The sequence below is a fragment of the Pecten maximus genome, chromosome 12 (assembly GCF_902652985.1).
Source record: "Pecten maximus chromosome 12, xPecMax1.1, whole genome shotgun sequence".
Lineage (NCBI taxonomy): Eukaryota > Metazoa > Mollusca > Bivalvia > Pectinida > Pectinidae > Pecten > Pecten maximus.
Window position 1 is genome coordinate 41,023,526 of NC_047026.1, and position 27,282 is coordinate 41,050,807.

Consider the following 27,282-nt stretch of genomic DNA (forward strand, 5'->3'; position numbering starts at 1 on the left):
AAGAAGGAAGAAGCAGAGCATTTCTATATATATATATGTTACAGAGACATGCAAAATATTGATGTACATGTACATGTATTGCAAAACAAAAAGCAAAATTTTGAAAATCAACCAATTCTCAAAAGCCACTAAATATCACATTTTTTTAACCAAAAGGAAACTGGAAACAGAAAGAAATGAGAACAAACTTTTGAAAATATTTAATAGAAGGAAGTGTAAAGACGCATATGAGGGATTATAACCACAGATATTATCAAAAGAAAGGAAACTGATTTTAAGTATACAAATAAGCAAGTGTAAACCTTGTTATATAGGAGATATATACTGATTTATATAAATATGTCCTCTGCCCCCAACAATGGAAAGTAAAACATGTAGTTAAAACATGTTCATTATCTCGTCAAAACTCGTTAAAATGGTCTTGTAAAGCGCGTTAGTTATCGCATTAAAACGCGTTAACTATCTCGTTAGAATGCTTAAGTTATCTCATTAAAACGTGTTAGTTATTTCATTGAAATGCGTAAAATGTGTTTATTATCTAGTTAAAACGTATTAAATATCTCGTTAAAACGCATTAGTTATTTCAAAACATGTTAGTTATCTCAAAACGTGTTTTTATCTCGTTAAAACGCGTTGAACGTGTCAGTTACCTCTTTAAAACGCGTTATCTCGTCAAAACGTGTTAATCATCTCGTAAGAACGCTTTAGTTACCTCGTTAAAATGTGGTAATTTTTACGATTAAACGCGTTAGTTATCTCGTTAAAATGTGGTAATTATCTCGTTAAAACGTTTTAATTATCTCCTTTAACGTGTAAGTTTAGCTCGTTAAAAGGTTTTAATTATCTCCTTTAATGTGTTAGTTTTCTCGTTAAAACGTTTTAATTATCTAGTTTAACGTTTTAGTTATCTCATTAAAATATGTTCGGACATGTTATGATACATTATAATGTTACTGACATGTAAATGAGGTCGATACATGCTTAATGAACACTTGTTCAGCGGATATCATTTTTTACGACAAAAAAGGACCTTTCCCAATTACAGCCAATGGCCCGGCCCAATTGAATCCAAATTTGATTCAAAGTCTTAAGGGGCCTGCACTCTGACTAGGGTTCACTATCTCACCCGAAAAGTAATGATATACATGTTATGATAATTCGTTTCCTTACAGTATTTTGCAGATTTTTAACTCACATACACGTTTAAACACATTAAAAGTTTGGAGTAAACCTACTTCAGTCAGGATTGCTCGATGTTTGTTGATACATGTCCGCCTTGTGGTTCCGTGGTTACCACCCTAGTCTCATTTTGAGAATGCGACTTTAATCCGGATTCAACCTAGATTAACAGTCAAAGACGCTTACCCTCCGACACACCTGGTCTTGTTCTCCTAGAACTTTTCAGGGGAACAAATGTAGACTTAGTTTAAACATATTTTATCAAAACAATTGGGCACAAGTTGTTGAACTTAAATAAAAACCCTCTCCAACACAGTTTCCTGTACAAATATATACCTACAATTGTTCTCGCAGAATATACGCATACACAACGTTGTTTATCAATAAGATTTACTCTGAACAGATCGTGTTTACTGAGAAGAAAAATATCTCTTAATCTAGACTTCACGAGTTAAATTAGCTTTGAATCAAATACAAAAAGAATGAAAAAGATGTTTTCTTTTTATTTTACAGCGAGTTCGAATAATTAGCTAGTACATGATTTAATCTCTCTTGATGGCCGGTAATTAAGCCCGCGATGGGTTTTACTATGGAACAGGAGTACCCGGCAAAACCCGTGTTGTCGAGCAGGTAAGTGGAGTAAAATTTTAATGGAGACTTAACAACTTCACGGATGACGGCTTGCTTGGTATCCGCCACATCTAACTACAAGGTCTACTGCTATACAAGGAAGGAATACTTTCTCTTTTCGTTACTTCCTGAATGGCGGGTCGCACGGAAAGATGGAAAACAGCGTATTTGTGTTGGGCCTTTTGTGTTGCTGGTCATTTCAATTTTCAAGTAAGAAACATGAGTGTATTTTACAATTATGTACCATCTGATTATCGTTTATTAACATGTGATGGTGTGTCTTTTTCGTGTTAAAAGTTACTACAACTCATTGTAACGACATATGTCATAAATGATATTCGAGATTTTTCCTGTTATTGTTTTTCTGTTGATCATCCCTTAATTTCTTTCGTAAATTATGTCCCCATAGATATTTGAGTTATCTGAATAGTTACGTCACGCGATATACCCGACAGAAATTTACCATCAACGAACTTCATTAAATCATCCTCAAATGATGAGCAATATGTTGTCAATGACCAGCAACTTCATCCGATATCCTGGTGACCTACTTCTTTGTATCCGATATTCTAGTGACCCATTTCCTATTTGTATCCGATATCCTGTTGACATACTTCCTATTTGCATCCAATATTCTAGTGACCCATTTCCTATTTGTATCCGATATCCTGTTGACATACTTCCTATTTGTATCCGATATTCTAGTGACCCATTTCCTATTTGTATCCAATATCCTGGTGACTTACTTCTTATTTGTATCCGATATCCTGTGATCTACTTCTTTTTTGTATCCGATATCCTGGTGACCGACGCTTTATCATACCCCGCAACGAAGTTAGGGGGTATACTGGAATCAGGTTGTCCGTCCGTCCGTCCGTCCGTCCGTCTGTCTGTAGACACATTTTGTCCGGACAACTCCTCCTAAACCGATGGGCCGATTCCAATTAAACTTCACACGAATATTAATGATCATGTGTAGATGTGCATGCCACTTTCTTTTTCTCAAAATTATGGTTGCTATGGCAACTGGTCGCTTTATGACTGGGTTATCTTAGTTAGCCTCTAATTAATAGTTCCAATTCACCATTGACTCGTGCAGATTGCGGGGGTATTAGTCAGCCATCCTGGCGACAGTTCTAGTTTGTATCTGATATCCTGGTGACCTTCTTATTTGTATCCGATATTCTGGTGACCTTATTTATATCCGATATTCTAGTGACCTACTTCCTATTTATATCCGATATCCTGTGACCTACTTCCTATTTATATCCGATATCCTGTGACCTACTTCTGTATTTATATCCGATATCCTGTGACCTACTTCTGTATTTGTATCCGATATCCTGGTGACCTACTTCTGTATTGATATCCGATATCCTGTGACCTACTTCTGTATTTATATCCGATATCCTGGTGACCTACTTATTTGTACCCGGTATCCTATTGACATATATATATACTTACTATTTGTATCCGATATCCTTGTGACCTTCTTATTTATATCCGATATTCTAGTGACCTACTTCTTATTTGTATCCGATATCCTGGTGACCTACTTCATATTTGAATCCGATATCCTGGAGATCTATTTCTTACTTGTATCTTGTATCCTGATGACTTACTTTTTCACTTTACGTGTATTTGATATCTAGTGACCTACTTTTCTGTGTTAGCTTGATGGCATAACTGATATCGGAATAATTTACTTCTCCACTGTATCTTGTATTCTGGTGACCCACTTCTTCGCTGTATCTTTTATCATGGCGACCCACTTCTTCGCTGTATCTTTTATCATGGTGACCCACTTCTTCGCTGTATCTTTTATCATGGTGTCCCATTTCTTCACTATATCTTGTATTCTGGTGACCCATTTCTTCGCTGTATCTTTTATCATGGTGACCTATTTCTTCGCTGTATCTTTTATCATGGTGACCCATTTCTTCGCTATATCTTTTATCATGGTGACCCATTTCGTCGCTATATCTTTTATCATGGTGACCCATTTCTTCGCTGTATCTTTTATCATGGTGACCCATTTCTTCGCTGTATCTTTTATCATGGTGACCCATTTCGTCGCTATATATTTTCTCATGGTGACCCATTTCTTCGCTATATTTTTTATCACGGTGACCCATTTCTTCGCTATATCTTTTATCATGGTGACCAACTTCTCCACTGTATCTTGTATTCTGGTGACCCATTTCTTCGCTGTATCTTTTATCATGGTGACCTATTTCTTCGCTGTATCTTTTATCATGGTGACCTATTTCTTCGCTGTATCTTTTATCATGGTGACCTATTTCTTCGCTGTATTCTTCGCTGTGTTTATCTTTATGTCTTAAATTTTCAATCTAAATCTAACTTAATTTAATCAACTGTCATTATGATTTCAGAACTCGGGTGACTGTAAGGGCCCGTGGGTATCTTGTTTAGTATAATTTTCACCTTGAATGGAAATATGATAAAAAGCAAATCAAAAAGAGCTATTTTGATGTCGAAAATAATACACAAATGAAAAGAAAATGATTCGACACATGTTATTACAATACTGCGAATGTTCTATATGCTTACTCATATAGGTTTTAATTAAAAAACAAAAAAAACCAAAAAAACAACAACAACAAAAAACAAAAACCGTTAGACATAATAGCTGTCAGTTTGTACCACTAATACTAGGGGGTTTAAAGGGTACACAAACACGCTTATTATTTCATATCTATCCGTGGATTTGGTTAGAAAGCTAATTCATTTTTAGCAATTTTGATACATCGGATACTACTTCAAACTACCCCAAATTGGGAAATTAATTAATTTAAGCTCTAAGCTTATTTTCCAATCCCATAAACATGTTTGTATATGCATTAAATATTTTGAGAAATGAATGAAATATTGTTTAAATTAGTATTTATCAGGATTGTATTTAAACGATATTATTTAGACCATGAGATCACAGGACACAGACAGGAAAATAAAATATTTCTCTAAATATTGTACATTGATAATGTCGACTACTTGGAAGAGTGTTGCGACTCAAAGTGTCATCACCCCTAAATAAAGTCTTTTATAATAATCATTATTTATCATCATAGAGTGAGCAGGACATCTCCATCTCACAATGTCACTGGCTATAAATTGACTATAATACATATATATATGGACTATCATTTATAAAATCGTGCCAAGTCCCTGTGTCTCTGGTAGACTGATTTCGAAAGACTTAATTATAAAAATGTATATACATTGAATGATTTCTTCATAATGATTAACTATTTCGTTTTCTCTCTTCCATTAAATTTAGCTGCTCTGACCAACTGCTGCCACGTCACCAGAATGGAATGGGAGAGTCACGTCACATGTTCCGGATGTCAAATGGAAGACGTACCCCAAGATTTGCCAATGAACACGACTGTACTTAATCTGTGGAACAATAGAATTGTAGAGTTAGATAGGGACTCATTTACATATTTACCACACCTCAAGTATCTAATACTGTCACAGAATGGAATGTACAATGTCTCACCTGAAGCGTTTTCCTCTCTTGGGAATCTCGAATACTTGGATCTATCAGACAATTATTTGGAACATTCTGCGTTTGATTCCTTAGTGTTCCAACATCTTCCAAAACTTAGGTGCTTATATTTACATAGAAATCACTTTCATTTGAAAAGACTATATCCCGAAAATGCGCTATCTTTCATCACCACGCTTCAAAATTTAAGTATAGATATTTTCGATGGTTTTACTTTTGGAAAAGGGTTTCTTAACTTAACCAATCTGGGCAAATTGGATGTTTATCGCACCGGCGCGGAGCGAGTATCAATTCGAAATACATCTTTCAAAGGTCTGGAGCGATCCGTTATAACACATCTAAATTTAGATTTTAATATGAGATCGATAGAGGCAGATTCGTTATCACCTTTTGGAAGTCTCATATCACTCACTTTGGATTCCAAAAAAACCTTATCAATTCATGAGGTTTTGCTGGTTCTCTACGGACTACGGGGAAGAAACATGGAATCAATTGAACTCTCACAAAATCACGTTGTCTACAGTCGAAATGGTAATTTAGAGAAATCAGACCTTGTATTTCTGGGAACAATTTGTGTTAGGAAGTTAGACTTGACCAGGAATCTCATTTCTGGAATTACAATGGAAGCGGTCTTGTCTTGGAATAGTAGGGTTTGTCTGGAGGTTTTAGATCTGTCAAGAAATGTTGTCGCATCACCCCAGATGTTGAGTCTCCTAGTGCTGTTTCCGTCTATAACACATATGTATGCATCATATGAAATCAATACATTTACACGTAAACGTCGCGGTGTGTGGAGTAGAAAGACAACTGTGTTTTTACCCACAAGTTTGCGTTACCTCTATCTATCCCACGATCCTTCCCACTTCGATATCTCTGACGCTACTACAGTCTCGGATAGTAATGAGCTGAGGGTGTTGGATGTCAGTTATCCTATTGGAGGGATCACATGCTCAGGCGGCTATATCAATGGCTTAGTCCACTTACAGGAACTCAATATATCGGGATGGAAATGCACAAATCCAAACACTCAATTTTTTGCCAAATTTCCAAACTTATCACGCCTTGAGGCCAAAGAATGTTACTTGGGAAGTAGACTTAGTTTGGATGGAAACACGCTTTTTACAGGAATGTACAACCTTTCAATTATTGATCTGGCTTTCAACAGCATCAAGTCATTGAATTTAAAGACGTTTGAAGACCAATCTTATTCATTAAAAGTTTTGAATCTTACAGGAAATGATATGGATCGTCTTCCTCTAGAAAGTCTGACATTTCTTCGCGTATTAGAAATACTAGATTTGCGTGATAATCTTATAACGACTCTATCTGATACAGAGTGTTCTTTTCTGGATGTTTATGGCTCTAACTTGGATAAATTTAAAATCATGTTGGCGGGAAATCCTTTAGTTTGCAACTGTGACAACTTGGATTTCGTTGCCTGGTTACATACAACAAAAACTGTCTACGACAGAGATCATCTCTCATGCAGCACGCCAGGGGGAGATACAATCAAGATCGCCGATTTCCTTGAATCCTTTGAAGATTTCCAGGACAGTTGTGTGGCTCAGTTCTGGTTGTTGATTTCTATAATTCTTACCGTGGTTTGTATCTTGATGGGTATTCTCTCTCGATTAGCGTGGCAACACAGTGTCTGGGTACGTGTGAGATGTCGACAACCTTTGAAACATGATGTGTACCCCTATGATATCTTTATATCGTATTGTGACCAGGACTCCGGCTGGGTAATGAAAACATTGGTGCCATGGCTAGATGAAAAAGGTATAGGATATTGCGCTGGTGACAAAAATTTCAGTCCTGGGCTGTATGAAGCCGATAATATTATGGAAGCTATAGACAATTCATGTCAAATAGTGTTTGTCGTGAGTTGCACATTTTTGGAACGTGAATGGCCATTGTTTACGATGAAACTTGCCAGTACATATTCATTTCGCGAGGGACGAGAAAATATGAATATCATTATTATGCTAAACGATATGAAACGTAGCGAGTTTCCTAAACTTCTCCGGAAGAACTGGGATGTCATACGTCCAGTACAATGGCCGGATGATAGTAACACAGATCAAAGTCGGCTCACAAAAGCTAGGGAACAATTTTGGAAGTGTTTGTTAAAACGAATTAAAAGGGGAAACAGCCGCTTTAAACCAGCAGCTGTTTCCGAGTCAAAGTTATAATGTCAATACCGTGTAAGGCTTTCTGAACTGCACACTCGTATTAAAATAAAGGGTGGCTTAAGTCAAATGTACAAAAACTTTAATCGTCACAAAACCCCATCCTTTGATTTGTTTTCACTAGTTTTATGTTCCATTTATCACCAAAACTTATTTTACTCATAAAGACTACTTAATTCATTTCCGACAATAAAAATTATGTATTTAAATATACTCGGTCATCTCGAATATAGTTTTTTAATGACCCGATTGATCCTAGAGATGAAGAGATTCGACTGATCTTCATCGTTCCTCTGTGAGGGCATACTTCATCAGACGGATTTCAAGGACCCGAACATGACATTGAACGATGTCATGTTTCTGAGAAATAAATCTCGTGTATAGTACACGTATAGACAATAGTATAATATGTAGTATGGTAAGCCAACTTCACATCCATTCGAGCAGCAAATCGATATAACTTCAAAACATATAAGATTTTATATGTAAGATATCTTACCTACCATATGGAATATCTTATATACTGTACGATATAAGGGTCAGCAATGCTCCTTGAATAAACGTTAAGTTGGCTTGCCATAAATGTTACGTATTGTTTTTCTATTTAAAATATAGCCTACAAATGTATATTTGATTTTCCTACAAGACCATTTCAATTAAATGTAGCTCAATGCAAATATAGTTCCAAATAAAATATAAAATCATTATTTACATTGTATAGAAAACCCGTAACCGTGCTGTTCTAATTGATATATACAGCTTCTGATTTTTGACTCTATGTAGTTGAGTCCGTTTTGCTACACGGCTCCGAAGTGTGGGGATTAAAACTGAAATACACTGTAACAAAACCCAGGATTTTTTAAAGAGAATATTAAATATCTAGTACTCCTACTTTTATGGATTATGGAGAAACTTGAAATGGCACGTTTTTTGGACCAATCTTATTAAATATGTTAGCAACGTTAAAGATATACATATATAACGAATCTGGTTTTTCATATGATTTCGAGAATAGAATTTGCATAAATAAGATGTCCTTTAAAAAACATTTGAAACAAAGGCTCCGAGACCAATGTATACAAAATTGGTTCTCTTGCATCGACAATTCGTCGAGAGGTCAGTTTTACTCGATTTGTAACTCTGAATCTGGCATTGAAAAATGTTTGATAGTATTATCTGATAATAAAAGATTACCTGTCACTAATTATGTAAGATAGTACATGTAATCAAAAATTTCTAAATTAAACTGGTGGTTGGCAATTGATTCCAAAAGAAGAAAGTATGTACTTTATGTTTAGTAGAGAATGTTGGGGATGAGTATCATTATCTGTTTTCTTGTTAGCGTATGTTGCAATGAAAGTATATCCCATTCAAATCAAGATGACACTAAATTGAAAGGTCTATTGTCAATGTTCTCTTCTACTTTGATACTGTATGAAACACAATATTATGTAACAGTATGATATCCTACCTAAAATGATTATACAATAATCAATACAAGTAATGATATGTGTGTAATATTTGACAATATCATTGTTACTGTTATTTTTAATGTAGCTATCTTATTGTTGTTTCATGTAATTTAAAATAACATACACGTGATAGTTTGTTTTTGTCCATCCTGTCATGTGATAGTTTGTTTTCTGTCCATCCTGTCATGTGATATAGACTAACATACACGTGATAGTTTGTTTTCTGTCAATCCTGTCATGTGATATAGACTAACATACACGTGATAGTTTGTTTTTGTCCATCCTGTCATGTGATATAGACTAACATACACGTGATAGTTTGTTTTCTGTCAATCCTGTCATGTGATATAGACTAACATACATGTAATAGATTGTTTTCTGTGACAGTGTCCCTCCTGTCATGTGATATAGACTAACATGCATGTGATAGTTTGTTTTCTGTCAATCCTGTCATGTGATATAGACTAACATGCATGTGATAGTTTGTTTTCTGTCCATCATGTCATGTGATATAGACTAACATACATGTAATAGATTGTTTTCTGTGACAGTGTCCCTCCTGTCATGTGATATAGACTAACATGCATGTGATAGTTTGTTTTCTGTCAATCCTGTCATGTGATATAGACTAACATACATGTGATAGTTTGTTTTCTGTCAATCCTGTCATGTGATATAGACTAACATGCATGTGATAGTTTGTTTTCTGTCAATCCTGTCATGTGATATAGACTAACATGCATGTGATAGTTTGTTTTCTGTCCATCCTGTCATATGATATAGACTAACATACATGTGATAGTCTGTTTTCTGTCCATCCTGTCATGTGATATATACTAACATACACGTGATAGTTTGTTTTCTGTCCATCCTGTCATATGATATAGACTAACATACATGTGATAGTCTGTTTTCTGTCCATCCTGGCATATGATATAGACTAACATACATGTAATAGATTGTTTTCTGTGACAGTGTCCCTCCTGTCATGTGATATAGACTAACATGCATGTGATAGTTTGTTTTCTGTCCATCCTGTCATGTGATATAGACTAACATACATGTGATAGTTTGTTTTCTGTCCATCCTGTCATGTGATATAGACTAACATACATGTGATAGTTTGTTTTCTGTCCATCCTGTCACGTGATATAGACTAACATAGATGTGATAGTCTGTTTTCTGTCCATCCTGTCATGCTTAATAATGTGTATTGTTATGTTCCTCATGCAACACATTTTCATGTGTCCGAGTATTCAAATAAAGGACCTGTTGCAGGATGGCCCACAAAGGAATTCTTCGTAAAACATTTTATTTTGATAAAAGATGTCAAAATACACATTGAATGGCCTATTATTTTTAATTTTTATTTTTGGTGCGATTACAGCGCCACCTTTTACTGATTTCGATTGAAAATTTTACCAAGAGATTTCAAATGCCGCTAGTATCTTAATGAAAAAATATTTTCTGCCTTAACATAAACATACTCGACCAAAATGAACTATTTTTTAATATTGTATGCCCGACTTGTGAATTTATTTTGCATAATTTACATAATACATGAAAATGTGTGGCAGACAGGGACACTTTTTTCGTCATTTTGATTTCAGTAATTCAGAAAAATATCAACAGATGTATCTAAAACCCCGAGTGCAGACAGTGAAAGTATTTTAAAAACATCTTTGATATCCTTGTGAAACATTACAAAAATATCAAGATAGTAGGTCCCTGGCAAGTAAGAGAAATATCATGTTTATCTCCCCTACCCCCCAAAAAACACAAAAACCGGGGAAAATATTCAATGGCCGCTAACACCTAAGTGAGAACATATTTTTTACCAAAGATGGACTATAATAAACCTGAATGAACTAGCTTTGAGTATCATACGCCCGACTTGTGAATTTATTTTGCAGAATTCACAATATACATGAAAAAGGTGGCAGACAGGGACACTTTTTTCGTCATTTTGATTTCAGTAATTCAGAAAAATATCAACAGATGTATCTAAAACCCCGAGTGCAGACAGTGAAAGTATTTTAAAAACATCTTTGATATCCTTGTGAAACATTACAAAAATATCAAGATAGTAGGTCCCTGGCAAGTAAGAGAAATATCATGTTTATCTCCCCTACCCCCAAAAATCAACAAAACCCGGACAAAAAATTCAAAAGCTACTAGTGCCTTAATGAGAGATTATTTGTTCCCAAAGCATGACTTTCTTAAGCCAAAATTAACTAGTTTTGAAGAAAATATCACAAAATTATGAATTTCTTTTGCATGATTTATGTTTTATTTGAAACTTTTCTTCGTTAAATCTGTGGAATGACTAAAAACGATTCAAGTACATGTATTAAACCCCGAGTACAATTTTTCTACGTGTTTCAAACTTTTCTGTCGTGTCATTGTGACAAAATATGATAGCATGAACAAAGTAAATGACTTTCCAGTGAGAGTTTTCACTAGTTAATTATTTATATGTTTACTTTATATAGTACAAGAGTTCTTAGTGTTGTATAAAATATGTAGGCATTCCATATGCATATTTGTCTTTTATTCTGATACATACTGGTGAAAATTTCAATAATTAGTTGCAATCATCATAAAAAGAAAAACAATTTCACTGCCTTTCATAACACATATGTTTCAACACCTCTATTGTCGGGATACTCAAAGTGTATTTAAATTCTAATTTTGTTCCTTGCGTTTTGACAAGCAATCTCTGTGTTTCTACTGTATGAATGAAACGGAAGATCGGTTATTGGATCTTGATTAATGTTCCTTAAAACATTGAGACGAAAATATGTTTTATATAATATATTTGTGTGGCCATTTTTCGTCCAATCCTTTAACAGAATGTGTAGAGGGAATTATACATTTTACAAAAAAAGAAATTTAAATGTAATTTCATGTATCAGTAAACAATAACAAACACTTACACGGTGAAAAACTGATAGGGTGATTGTCAAACTCTTGACGAATACCGAATTGGTTGTAATACTATAAAGGGTAATGGATTGTACTTTATGTAGTAGAGCAGTATCACTACTGCCTTATCACAATACCTTATTCGCAATGGAAGCTAAATGCATTGGTTTAAACTGCAAAACCTCATTGAAATACAAATATGCAGTTGGCGATAAAAGATATTCTCGATATGTACAAGAATGGATGAAACCCCTGTTGGAAGCTGATGGTATTGCAACAACTGATGTTGGGGAGGCAAAGATGTGCCCAAAGTGTTATACTAGATATTTAAGGAAGCGTCCAAGGTCAGAGCCCATGGTAGATGACTCAAATACATATGAGTCTAAGAAGAGCAACTGCAATCCTGTTGAGGAAGAAAGTGTCTCAATCTGTCCTACGGTTGATGACCTCTTTTTCACTCCATCCTCTCACAGGAAATGTTGCCTTTGCCTTTCATATACTGAACAAACTGCCACAATTCCTGAAAAGGCTAGGTTCCAATTGATCTTGTTTCACAGGATATGGGTCTCTAAGTCTGCGAGATCATGTGCAGACCACTTTATTGGGAAAGGCTTGGATCCTAATTTTCCAATTACTGCTGCTGGAAGGGAAAAGTTGTCACTCTATCTTCCAGATAAACATGAAGAGGTGATCAATGATCTTCTGAGATTATCGTACCAACTTGGTAGTGGAAAGACATCCTTTTCTTTCAATCTGAAAAATATGGATGACCAAGACTGTCTGGCTTGGACTGGGTGGAACATGGAGTAGCTGCAAGAGCTTCATAGCCGATGTGCACATCTAATATCTTCCCAGTGTTTGTCAACAGAAGATTGTCTCCTCTTGTTTTGGGTCAAACTCAAAACGGACATATCCTATACACAGTTGGCATCCATATTCAACCTGCATAAATCCAGTGTCAGTAGAATATTCCACAATGTTGCTCAATCTCTCGAGGCAACAGTTGTTCCCTTGTATCTGGGATCTGAACATATTTCTAGATAAAACGCCATCAACCATAACACTGCATTTACCAAGACTTTCTTTAGTGATAATGTCACAGTTGTTTTAGATGGAACGTACATCTATATTGGAAAGAGTGGCGATCACGAGTTTCAAAGAAAAAGTTACCGCGGGCAGAAAAAAAGAAACTATATTAAATGTATGAGTGTAGTTTTCCCAGATGGATACGTCTTGGACACGGTTGGGCCATTTTTTGGGAGTGAAAATGACGCCACAATAACCAAGAAAATCCTTGACGGAATTGAAAGCCTAAATCCTCTCCTGCAGCCAGAGGACCATATCATCGTAGATCGTGGATTCAGGGATGTTCTGAAAGACATCTCTGAAGTGGGATATGGACATCACATGCCATCCTTTCTCCAGCCAGGAAAGAGCCAGCATGATTCTCTTGAAGCCAAACACTGATAGATGCATCACAAAAACGAGATGGGTTGTTGAGAACTATCACGCAAGATTGAAGAAATTTAAATTCTTTCAGACAGAACTCTCATCTAATTACTTCATTGACATCATTGCAACACTCGTAAAGGTTGTAACCGCTTCCCTGATCTTCCTCCGTGGTTCTATATATGAACCTTCTTCTGAACAGGTGCTGAAAGACAGGGCAATGGCTGAACAAATGAAAGGGTTATCAACTAAGGTTAATGAGCTTGCACAAAGGGTGAAGAATGAACCGGAGTTATCCAAACATGCCCAATCTTACTGGCAAAAGCTTGGGGCGACTGATGTTACCTTTCCAAAACACTCTGAGGATTACTTGGAAACATTGGCGTGTGGAACATACCAGCTGAAGTTGGCAAACGGTTATATAACCGAGCATCTCAGTGATGACGGAGACTATGAGGTCATGGTATACCAGCACTCCGATGACCTATTACGCTGTCAGCTAAGGTCACGTCATAGATCACAAACCAAATATAACATCTGGATTTTATATCATGATGCACCAAATCCGATACAGGCATACTACTGCACATGTCCTTCTAGTCAGAGGACGGTAGGCATGTGTGCACACACCGCAAGTGTCCTCTACTACCTTGGAGTTTATAAGCATTCTTCGACCAATCTAAGGAAATCCAGTTTTAAAGAATACATGCTATAGACAGAATTTGATGGGAAACCTTCAATAAACAAAGAACACACAAAACGCATAACAGATCAATGAAAAATTCAAAAACAACAAACATTTGTTTCTGCGGACCCAGTACATATATTTGACCATATTGTCGTTATTACTTACTAGACCCTATGAATATAAATATATATGCACTATGTGTTGTTGATCCAAAGGTCTAGATTTGAATTACCTGTCGTAATTGTACTATGAGAACTGTTTATATATAATATATATGTATATATACACAAAGGTGTCTTTATATTCCAAATCATTCGGCTACTTGGCTTTGGACGAGGAAAAGGGAATACATATCACTACTCAACTCGCCATCTTTGCTACAGTTCAAATCATATGTTTTTCCTTCAAAAATCATAATTCTGAGCACCACCAACATGAATTTAACCTGTACTGATGTTATCTTTTTATCATACTGCTTTTAGTAAAACGGGTATGGTGTTCATGGTGTTTTAAAGAGAAGAGAGGTATAATGTGGTGTGCAATGTGTACATTGTTTGCATTTGTACTTAAAAGTGAACGAGATATATCATAGACACCTGATATCTGATGTTAAGAACGCGTACATAATAAAATAATTCATAAATCAACAAAACATCATTCAAGAGGCACTTTATATGCAATAAAAGTAGACATTTTCACTCGAAACTGTAGCATGAGAAAAATCCTGTATTGACTCTCAGTACTTCCAGTACTTTGATATACTAAAAAAAAATAGGGGTAATGCATCTTTGAATTGAAAAATGGCTCAATGGCCAGGGGTTTAGCTATACAAAATTTTGGCATTTGTTTATATGATTGGTAAAGATGTTTTTAAAAGTAAAAAGTTGTCTGCACTCAAATACGAACATTGTTGAATAAATGGATTTTAGTATAGGTCTAATTCGCAAAAAGAGCTGTTTTTATATTTTGAATTGTTCTCACATAAAAATGAAATACACTTTTTATATAGTTGTTACGTGTTCGTAAGTGCACAAGATCAGGCTTCAAAAAGAGAGTATAGTTGTCAACATTTTGTCTGAATTTATACATTTTTTAGCTGTTATTGACGGGTCATGCTGCCATCTGGTATATGCTATTGACTGAAGCGCCACCTGTTGGCCAAATGAGAAAATGGTTTCCAAATGTCGAAAAGTTATGAGGAATTGATCATATTTGATGAATCAATCATTTTTAATGAAAAATGTGATATCGATATCAACAATTTAATAAGTGCACGGGACCCGTAACGCTTAATACTCAATGGATATACAAAAATGACATCAATACATTTGTATATGCTGTAGTTATTGCAAACACCTCTACACAATTTCTTGAGAAATGGTGTAGAAGAATGGTGTAGGAGTGTTTGCAATAACTACAGAATACAGTGATGTCGTTTTTATATATCCATTGAGTGTTAAGCGATTCGGATCCCGTGCACTTATTAAATTGTTGATATCAATACAGTAAATGAGTTTAAAAGCATCAAACTAACAGCGAGCTGGCATCTTCGTCCGCCATTATCGGACTTTTAGTGTTCCCGTACCTGTTACAGGTCACGTGTTCCCCCCCCCCCCCTGTATTTTTTACATTCCGGGCTAAAGGAACGTGCCAAGCCCCTGTGTTTTCACCAGCCCGGCTGTAGTGCGTCTCTCTGGCTGCAACTAGTGTAGATGCTGTTGTTTGGCCTTTCCGGAGTTTGTTTTATTCTACACTAGCAAATAAGTCATGGAGTCTGAAGTATGAATAACTGATGAAGTTATACAAGGGTACGTCTAAGCTGCATCTGGTGCCGTGACCAGGATTTAAATCATACATAGCTAGAATATAGATCTGAACAGTTCGGCGAATGCAAACAGGAAGGACAAGAAGACAAAATGAGCAAACAAGCTAAAAAGAGCATAATTTACTTTATACAATATTTCTCCTTTAGATAGTACTATGGACGTTTCTTCCATTCCGAGGTTTATGCCATACATTTTGTTCACGCTTTATAGAGAAGTTTGGAAGGGAAGTTATTTGAGGTTGTAACTATATATAAATATGTTGTGCAACTGTGTGTTTCGTGACACAGAATTGCTCATTAAAACGTATCAGTCGTGAATCATTGCATTGAACATATGTACAGTTGTATACATATAATCTGATAGTATGTCATGATGACATCGAGAGGAGTTCGCAAATCTTACTGTCATATTGAAAATACAATGTGTTTAAATCACATCGTTTTTCATTAACAAAATTGATATAACATACTTGTAAAGCAGGTTGCTGCTCGTGATAGCTCATGATCAGTCAGTTAGATGGCTGGCCACATAACATCATGTAAGGGGGTCGCTAGCAGTCAATTACATCTTCGATAGCCAATGCTTCTGTATTTAGGTAAAATGACATGACATAGTCGACAAGGTAGGCCCATCATCATCATTCTTTATTTTCTCCTTACCGGAGATTTTGTTTGACAATAAAGCAGACAAAAAAAAAAGCATTCAGAATGTCATATTAAGAATAAGAAATAAGTCGAGCCGTTAAGCACTCGCCACCCTTAATGGGGCGCTCACGTGACGCGTTTCGCGGTCATTTAATCCTTGTGTCAGTTTTAAAGGCAAGCATTAGATATGCAAGGCACATCCGCTTGAAAGGGACTTGGTCCAGATAAACATCAGGCACTTTAGCTCCAAGAATGGATCGAAGAAACAGTTCATCGTCCATACTCATTAAGCGAGTAACGCAGTCAGCTCCAAAACACTCAAGAAGATCGTCTAGGAAGCTCTCTCTCAAGTGAGAAGTCAGATTACATGAGGCAACAACGTGAACAGTAACGTCATCAATTACGTGGTTGCATCGGTGGCAGAATGAAGGCACTTTAGTTGGGACGGACGTAATCAGTTCGCATAAAAAATATGTATCCCTCGTCTGTAGATTAGCTTGAAATTTTAAGAAGTGAAACGTTCTGTACTGGTTATGAATAAGCTTATATCTCTCGAAGTCTTGATCACTGTCTAGTCTACAGCGAAGTGACCTGTCCTCGTGCGAGAGAACAGCACGATTAACAAGATTCTTCCATTCATTCTTAGCAGGGAAGCATCGAGTCCTTAGATACGATTCCAGATAATGCATCAGATCATACCGGATGAGAATGTTCACTACGTCAGGGATGAAACCTCGTTGATTCCCATTACTGGCAAGGAAGTATTGGAACAGACGGACGAGAAAAATCTGCTTGATGTTAAAACAGCAGTCCAAGGTAATGATTTTTTGAAGAAAAATCATTTTCCGCTTACAAATCTCCGCGTCAATCCTTATAACTCCGAGCATACTTTCGACCATATCCGATCTCGTTGACCTTCTGAGATGAAGTATAGGCTTTAAAGCATAGTGTTGGAACCGACGGATTGATAGAATATTTGTAATAGACAATTGGCACCAGTTTTCGCAACCATAAAGGATCGAGGATAGGATCACCTTCCCGTACAGATTTATCTTCACCATGGGGCGAATGTCACAGGTATTCCGATTATCGAGACCAATAATGGCATGGAGCAGTTTACGGCCTTTCTGACAAGCCCGGGCAATTCTCTCATTATTCGAGAGGGAAGAAGAATGCACTGTTCCGAGATGGACTTGTGAGGTTTGTGGATTGATTGTCTCCGCTCCCAAGAACCACTTGACCTCAAGGCTCCTTGGAACAAAGTTCCCAAAAACTAATATAGAAGATTTTGCGTTGTTGAAAGCAAATTTCCACGAAACACTGTATGCATAGCATATATCCAGCATGTGTTGAAGAGCGGAAGGCGACAGGGAGATCAGAACAATGTCGTCTGCAAGAGTGGGATTCCCAGCTGGTATTGATAGGATATTCCCTCCGTAATTGGAATTCTGCAGGTTTACCAGAAGATTGTCAATGAAAACTTGATACAGAAAAGTGGAGCTGACTCCACCCTGCCTAACTCCCGAGTTGACGGCGAACCATCTTGACGTAACACCATTGCACGAAACAGGTGATCAGGGCAGTGATAGCTCAGTCAGAGCGCCGACCACGTAACCTCAGATGATCAGGGCAGTGATAGCTCAGTCAATCAGAGCGCCGACCACGTAACCTCAGGTGAGAGGGGCCGTGATAGCTCATGATCAGTCAGTTAGATCGCTGACCAAATAACATCATGTAAGGGGGCCGCTAGCAGTCAATTACATCTTCGATAGCCAATGCTTCTGATTACGTTACACTCCACGAACCCTTGGCAGATATAGTCGTCAGTTCTGGCCCTCTAGCGGAGATAAGAAATTACCGCCTTTTACGCATGACATTTTCGACCAATCAAAATGAGCGTTACCGATGTACTTCATCGGTGATGTTTACAAACACACATGGAGGCTGGTGTCATTTTGATGAGATATGTGATCAAGGACTTTTATCAATTGATCAAACACTGAATGTTTCCTCAAAAATTGTACGTCTCTGTATTTAGGTAAAATGACATGACATCGTCGACAAGGTAGGCCCGTACTGGCTGTTAATGGAGTGTAACGTAATCAGAAACCTTGGCTTGCCAAGCTTGATGAGTCCATGTCGGTTTGTTTCTGGGGAAGCTGAGAAATGGGCCGTTCTATGCTGTCGTCATTGTGTCCTTGGGCAGAACACTCTTTCCTATTAGTCTGCATGACAGGAGACGGGCCTCTTTTATGTTGTTCAGTGAGGTAGTCACCAACTACTACAAGGAGATCCCGCCTCACAATAACCGTGGCTGTTCACATGGCACTTAACTCAGCAAACATCCAAACGAAAGTTCTTCAAATACAGCACTTTCCGTACGCGAACAAAGACCAGTTTCGCCATTGTACCTTAAGGAAATTCCTTACTTTAGGTTACTTATGAAAGCATTATTGAACTTACGGTAAAAATCCTATGGAAAAAAAAGGTGAAAAAGATAAGGAATTTTCTATGTTATGTTATATTGTTAAGTCTTCGCAACGAAGGTCTGTGAACCATGTATTATAGCAGAAATCCAGAACAAATATTTAGGACAGATTAAACTGAATTGATTTATAATCCAATAAACACCTGTAACTCACACGTACATAACAATTAAATAAAGCCAATTAAAAAGGCTAGATAATCATTAATCAAATAAATTAAAAACCGCGAAAAATGATGACAATTTGGAAAACAATTTCATATTAGCTGCAGCAAAGGATTGTTTTATAGATTGCGACCTCATATATTAGTAAATTTATATATGCATCAAATACTGGAAAAAATCAAGACATTATCCTCAAACCCAAAAGGATGTTTCACTTTTTTACATATGGAGAAAACGCTCTTCTTCAATTACTTCAATTATCTGACTTATTTGACTACTTTGATTACATTGTCATGTTTCAAGTTTAGTTGAGCATACCCGTCGGAGATATCCAACTAACATTCACAGTGTAAGGGGAGATAACTCAATTTAGAAATTTTTGTTTCAATTATTTTATTAGTTTGTACATGTATTTTGTATTAGTCAGATTGAAGTAATAAAATGGCTGCTGACATAAATTGAGCGCTGTCTTCATAACATGCATTGGCAACTGGAACACAAAACATGCAAGATTAACTGAAGGGTAAAAACAAAAAACATTCTTCCCAACTCTTTCTTTCTTATTTCACTCACCTACTGAATATAGTGGGTCAGGATTTTTTAACATAAACACACGAGTCCAGCATGAGATCTTTTAACTGATTTAATAACAAAAACCAAAATAAGACATACTGTATGTACAAATCTCCAACAAAAATGCAATGATGAACACAGCGAAAGAGTTTCAGTTTGAATTCAAATCACAATGAAATTTTCCAAGTACACATTCAACTCTGATTTTTCAATATCAATATTATTTGTCAAATAAAAATGTAATATATATTAGTATACATATTGTTAATTCTTAACTATCTTAATGTGATAGTGACAGCACTTATACAATGTTCATTGGCGAATGATATTACGAAATTTAATTTTGAATTGCTGGATCTTATGGCAATTTTACATGAAATCACATTTATGCAAAACTATATTTTATACCACTCATCTTTTAATTGACAGAAACCCAAACTAACCAGTATATGTCAAACATTCAGAACATTATTCTCACAATTAAACACAAGTGATTTGTTATGCTGTTGAATCACAACAAATAAACACATTTTGACCAGCTGTACTCATTTTGAAACAGGTAACCTCCTCAGAAACAAACAAACACATTGATAATGATAAGGCAGCATCACCTCCAGTCATTCCAGCAACTTCTCCAGAAAAACAAAGTTATATAATATAATCAAACCCTGTATAAAATCTAAAGATTTCCCTCACATCATATGCAAGGTGTGTCAAATCATACAAAAATATAGATTACACTTTTATGTTAACCTAATTAAATATAATTTGTGTTTTAGAAACTTGGACACATTTGGTATAAACTGATATTTCTCTTTCGTAAAATGCTCATTTCGTTTAATCTTCAATAGATAAACTTGCTTTTGTTTATATTGTTTCCTGTACAGCAAGATTTACTGAATTTCTTGTTGTAGCCAATAACATCAAATAAATATGTACTATTCTTTTTACTTGAAATTACATAACAAAATTGTGATGTAATTGGAAGACTGTATCAATATACCGTAAAAACATACAGTGTAGATTACAGTCAGGCATCAAATAATGTGTTAAAGTTACGCGAAATTATATGTACTAACATAGACTTTAAAAGTATATATATAAATATCTAACAAACTGTCTTGTGCTGACATCACACAAAATGTATATTACTTGATTAAATCACTGCAAACCAAAGAGAAATCTGTCAGGCCATGAGGATTTCCAAATGAAGAAGTTACAGAAGCTGAGAATGCTGTTTTCCACATGAAGAAGTCAGGAAAGCTGCGATTGCTGTTAAATGTAATATGTACAGAGGTCACATCAGCAGTACTGAGCAATGGAAGGAGAATAGTCACTCAAACTGTTCTGGTTCTGATTGGTGTCACCCTTGTTTAAAATGTTCTGACTTGTTTCCTGGAGTTTTTTCGCTGCTTCATGGACTTGATTAAGAAATGTTGGTAAACCTGAAACAAACAGCAGTATTGGGTAAAACTTGATGTCATCTTGTGCTAGTTTGGTACTAGTTAAACACATCAATTCCTCTTTCTTTACAAAATGCAGCTTTCCCTGTGTATTTTATATCCCTGTGTTTGTCAATTTACAAATCTAGCCCCTCTGGTTGAGATCTGCTTTTTTTCCTGTACTTCACAGGGAATTTCCTTTTTGATAGGAAGACAAATCTGTCTTAACCAGATAGGAAAACATTTGTCTGTTCCCTGGCAAGCTTTATTCTGACCAGGTCAAACTCTTACACTCGGTCCGAGATACATCCCCGTCCACAGAACAGACCCTTACACTCGGGCCGAGATATATCCCTAACAGACCCTTACACTCGGGCCGAGATATATCCCCGTCCACAGAACAGACCCTTACACTGGGGCCGAGATATATCCCCATCCACAGAACAGGCCCTTACACTCGGGCCGAGATATATCCCTGTCCATAGAACAGGCCTTTGTTGGATTTTATTAATCTTATTACCAGTGGCCTCAAAGACGAAATATTCTATTATTTTCTAATATTAAAACTTTTCACGAGGTAACAAATTGAAATATACACCATATTATGAAAAGGTAATGGTAATTTAACTTAGTATCCTATATTGCTTCGAATTCATAAAGTTTGAACTAAATCTGAGTATTTTGAAAGGAAAATATTTGCTTCAAAACAGTAATTTTTATGAACTTCCTGATGTCTGAACTCACAAAAGGTGTGTAAACATATTATTTGTCTGATGTCTGAACTCACAAAGGTGTGTAAACATATTATTTGTCCGATGTCTGAACTCACAAAGGTGTGTAAACATATTATTTGTCTGATGTCTGAACTCACAAAGGTGTGTAAACATATTATTTGTCTGATGTCTGAACTCACAAAGGTTTGTAAACATATTATTTGTATGATGTCTGAACTCACAAAGGTGTGTAAACATATTATTTGTATGATGTCTGAACTCACAAAGGTGTGTAAACATATTATTTGTCTGATGTCTGAACTCACAAAGGTGTGTAAACATATTATTTGTATGATGTCTGAACTCACAAAGGTGTGTAAACATATTATTTGTCTGATGTCTGAACTCACAAAAGGTGTGTAAACATATTATTTGTCTGATGTCTGAACTCACAAAGGTGTGTAAACATATTATTTGTCTGATGTCTGAACTCACAAAGGTGTGTAAATATATTGTTTGTCTGATGTCTGAACTCACAAAGGTGTGTAAATATATTGTTTGTCTGATGTCTGAACTCACAAAGGTGTGTAAACATATTATTTGTCTGATGTCTGAACTCACAAAGGTGTGTAAATATATTATTTGTCTGATGTCTGAACTCACAAAGGTGTGTAAACATATTGTTTGTCTGATGTCTGAACTCACAAAAAGTCTGTAAACATTGTTTGTAAGAAACAAAGCCCACCTTTAGCAGCCACCCAGTCGTAGGCAACAGAGGGGATGGATGATTCCGGATCATCATAATAGGTTAATACATAGTCAAAACCATTCTGAAACACAAAAAAAATAGAACTTGTTTACTCAGTGACAAGGTACCAGTACCTGTAGCTTATAAAGTACAAAGGGGTTCAACATTAGTATGTTATATTTTCCCCTTAATTGTCACACCACTACCTCACCTCGTTATATTTTCCCCTTAATTGTCACACCACTACCTCACCTCGTTATATTTTCCCCTTAATTGTCACAACACTACCACATCTCGTTATATTTCCCCTAAATCGTCACACCACTACCTCACCTCGTTATATTTTCCCCTAAATTGTCACACCACTACCTCACCTCGTTATATTTTCCCCTTAATTGTCACACCACTACCTCATCTCGTTATATTTTCCCCTAAATTGTCACACCACTACCTCACCTCGTTATATTTTCCCCTAAATCGTCACCCCACTACCTCACCTCGTTATATTTTCCCCCGAATTGTCACTTTACTACCTTACCTCGTTGAAGTTGGTGTGAGGTTTGATGACCATGTCAGACTCGTATTTGGTGATCCGTACACAGTTTTTCCTTTTGGGAATGCTAGGATGTTCTGTGCTGTGTGACATGAGCACCATCACATTCTTCTGACGGTCGATCTGGAAGTGACATTTGATTTGCTCTAGACTTGTAATGTAACTTTCTAACAAGATACCTAGCCAGAAGCTGTTGGAAGCCACAGACTAACATGATGTACTTAATCACGACTCCCAGTAGACCCTGAAGAGTATTTCTTTGACAATGACTCTTGGATTGAACACAGATGTCTTTTTGACTATGTTTGACCCTTAGAATTTCTCAGAAATTGTGAGTTAACTTCTAAAATAGTTAAAAATCTAGGGTGAACCGGTACCAGCTAGGGTGAACCAGCTAGGGTGAACCAGAATGTCCTATAGAAGTGTATACATAGTTATAAAAATTACACAGTAGGAGTCTTCAGGAATCTTTCTTTTAAATATTCTAATTATTATATTCAAAAGAAAACATTTTCTCTGAGCACTTATGATCCGGTACAGAAAAAAATTGAAGCTGTCTCAAGGTCTACCCTCTATACAAAATAATTTCAAATGCGTTGTCTACTGTTAGTACTACAAACAAGATGAGCAAGGTAGATTAACAATTACCTTGTGTCTTCGAACAAAGACATACTCTCTGTTTGCCATAGGCCACTGAAAAATACAAAGATAACATTGTACAACAGCATGTAGAACACCATAACTTGCTAATTTGCAATAAAGACAAATTTGATTTGATAGATTTATATTATTAGTACCATATAACATAAATTTATTTGATAAACAGAGCCATTTCTACTGTAGGAAGCAATAGCACTGCTAACACACATTTCAAATGAAAGTATAAAGCACGAAATTGTTTCTATCTAATTGAATCAAGTGAAAATGAATCAGGCAATAATATATCCAAATTTCACCAGATCAACACCTAAGTAGATAATTGTGGCCGATAGTAAATATAAACTGAATCTTGAAATGATCTAAACTTACGATGAAGCTTGTGACCCAGTGAACAATCTCTGCACCCGACGTTTGGTCATGGTCGACCACATCTAGTTTGATGACACGAGAGTCCCAGGTCTTTCTGTACTTTAAATCCACCTGTTAATTAAAGTCATAATTACAGTGATTGGTTGGTTTGGTTTATTTTGTTTAGCGTCATATAACAGCAAGAGTCATTTAAGGACGTGCCAGGTTTTGGAGGTGGAGGAAAGCTGGAGTACCCGGAGAAAAACCACCGGCCAACGGTCAGTACAAGGTAACTGCCCCACATGGATTTCAAACTCGCAACCCAGAGGTGGAGGGCTAGTGTTAAAGTGTCGGGACACCTTAACCACTCGGCCACCGCAGTGATCTATTTTTTGATACGAGCAAGAATTTTGAGGTTTTGGATCCTGGATACAGTACGGATTTAAAGGACTTTGACCATGAACATAAATAATATAATTAAACTTTTGATTTTATTACTATTTATAAACTTCAAAATGAAGGAAGAAGAGAGAGAAAAATTTTGAATGTAAACAGCTGACACTTAAGTTAATATTCAGATTCTATATCCTTGTAAAGTACAAGATTATGTATTAATTTTAAACATACCTGAACAGTATAAAATGACATTGGTGTAATATCATGAAATGTGCCATAAACTGAAAAAAAAGATAATATTTGTAAGTAAGCTGGAATTTTCATAAAATTAAGACCCTTCTAATACAATTTATATCTAATTAATACATTGTTTATATTATACTTTTAGAACATACAAAACATTTTACATATTTCTAGTAAATGATTTACATTGTGTAAATGTACAGTAATTATTACCGTATGTAGCAGTGTCCTATGTCTCTTCAATGTCTGCATTAAAAGCAGCATATATGAACATAATGTCATAATATAAAGAAGGGGGCAACATATAAACTTTGGCTCATAGTTCAGGGTGGCCAAATAACAGGACAATGAAATAGCATTTGTCTGCATTTTTATCAAACTGCAACAGATATATGGTTGGGCTTTAGCCTTATACTATAGGCCAGTCTAAGACAGATCTAGACTGGTCTGGGGTGAATTGTGTACATGTCCTTGAGCAAGACACAGTCAATGTACACAAATTGCTCTGGATTGCATGTGAAAGGTCTCCTGTTTGTTGTTCAGTAAGGTAGTCACCAACTACCACAAGGGCACCCTGCTTCAAAATAGCCTTATCACCAAGCTTATTACCAGACATTGGCTTATTGCTGGATAAATAAATCCTGTACTTTGTTGAATGAAAATTAAATCATGGATCTTTTGGTCGACAACCTGTCTAGCATACTCTTTATTTAAACCCTACTCAGTAATGTACATAATTAAATAAAAGGTTTTTACTGTATATAGTAATTAACTGTGTTATACCTTTATATTCCTCAACATGTGATCCTTGGACAGGTTTGCTCCATACTTTGAAATTTGGGTCATTCATGACACAAGACCATGTCTCCATGTACTGGTTGACCCTGTTATCTCCCTGGTTGCTTTCTTTACTGCTGCTTCTGGTGCCATTGTCCACATCACTTCCACCATCTTGATTTTCACAGTCAGCATTCAACATGTCTTGGATGTGTTTCATGTCCTCGATGCAGCTAAGAATAAAAACAATTGCATCTCCCTATACCTTATTGTTTACTAAAGTCTGGATACCAAAACCGATTACCAAATAACAGATAATAATTGGTGTTTCCAATGTACACTGTCAAATTACAATTCCCCCCCTCCTGATCCTGATATCTGATGATATCTTGCCAATAGTACCACGTTATTACGTCAATCTGTTTGCTGATGATAAATTATCACAATACAAGTACGTTTCTATGTGCAGAAGGGCAAGTAAAGATATGTCAAAACAAAAGTTAAAGCAAATGTACTTTTACTCTATTCCTTCTTGTGTAGTCAAGATTTGGTTTTGTTTATTTTGTTTAACGTCCTATTAACAGCTATAAGGTCATTTAAGGGCAGCCTCCCGTGCGTGCAATGTGCATGCATGGTGAGTGCGTATGTGTGTTTTGGGAGGCTGCAGTATGTTCGTATTTAGTCTCCTTGTGATAGGCCGGAACTTTTGCCGATTTATAGTGCTACCTCACTGAAGCATACTGCCGAAGACACCCAGCAGCACAACGTACCCCACCCGTCAAGAGAGCAGCTATATGTTCTATCATAAGTCTCTTGAAACATGCTCGCTAATACGAAAAAAAAATCATAAGCTTTGTTTCATATTTAATTTTTTGAGGAACAGACTCTATAATAGGCCTAATTCGTTGGTATAATTCAGCTGTCATACAATAAGGTCAAAGGTCGCCGCCATTATGAAATAAATCACGGTTACTACACGTGCAGACATACTTTGTAATGTTTAATTACTATGCATTTGATGAATGCTTACCTCTCTAGATCAGAATCAGTTAGTTGGTTATTTTGCCATGAAAACAAAGCTGCTCCGTAAAGACAAAATGCATGCTTGATTTTTTCATTTCTCATAAAGGGGTCACTAAATCGGTTTATGATCCGAACCACCGATTCGCCGTAAACTCTTCTGTACAAAAACAAAATTTGAGTTGTTCTCCGTAAACGTTGTGCAACTACTCCATTGCATTGCTTAATTGTCAAATCATTCAATATTCCAAACTGGTCAAACAGTTTTCGGACAATCGCATTCTGCCAAAAAGCATTCCCCTTTTTTTCCGCGAGCGTTGTAGCTCGTTTCAATAAAATCGCCTGTGTTTTCTTCTGATTATTTGAGAGAAGGCGACGAGTTAAAATCCTCAGCTGTAGAAAAAGGTTATCCATACTAATTTTCAAAGTATGCTGCAACTGACAGCTGACTGATAATCCTTATGAAACTCGGGCGGACATTTCAAGATCACCGACTACCACATGGCTGACGTACTGCTGACTAAGTAACCGATAAAATAGTCCAAAGGTCAAATGTAAAATTATATAGTTTTTGGTGAACATGAGGTGAAAACACCAACTATTTCGAAAATTTTGAATATTATAATGT

The 27,282-nt window shown here is 36.2% G+C and overlaps 2 protein-coding genes across 2 annotated transcripts; one reads left to right on the top strand and one right to left on the bottom strand.

Annotated features, from left to right (window-relative positions):
- The first annotated feature begins 1,628 nt into the window (after positions 1 to 1,628).
- Positions 1,629 to 7,748, top strand: LOC117339175 (toll-like receptor 2). The gene is made up of 2 exons (XM_033900617.1): positions 1,629 to 2,019; positions 5,108 to 7,748. Exons 1-2 carry the CDS (start codon positions 1,962 to 1,964, stop codon positions 7,528 to 7,530), a joined length of 2,481 nt encoding a protein of 826 aa, XP_033756508.1. The 5' UTR covers positions 1,629 to 1,961; the 3' UTR covers positions 7,531 to 7,748.
- Positions 7,749 to 19,807: 12,059 nt separating this feature from the next.
- Positions 19,808 to 27,184, bottom strand: LOC117339190 (stAR-related lipid transfer protein 7, mitochondrial-like). Its single transcript, XM_033900636.1, has 8 exons — positions 26,665 to 27,184; positions 25,641 to 25,867; positions 24,846 to 24,895; positions 24,240 to 24,350; positions 23,859 to 23,903; positions 23,196 to 23,333; positions 22,655 to 22,739; positions 19,808 to 21,199 (listed from the first exon to the last, which is right to left on the bottom strand). Exons 1-8 carry the CDS (start codon positions 27,066 to 27,068, stop codon positions 21,057 to 21,059), a joined length of 1,203 nt encoding a protein of 400 aa, XP_033756527.1. The 5' UTR covers positions 27,069 to 27,184; the 3' UTR covers positions 19,808 to 21,056.
- Positions 27,185 to 27,282: the final 98 nt, after the last annotated feature.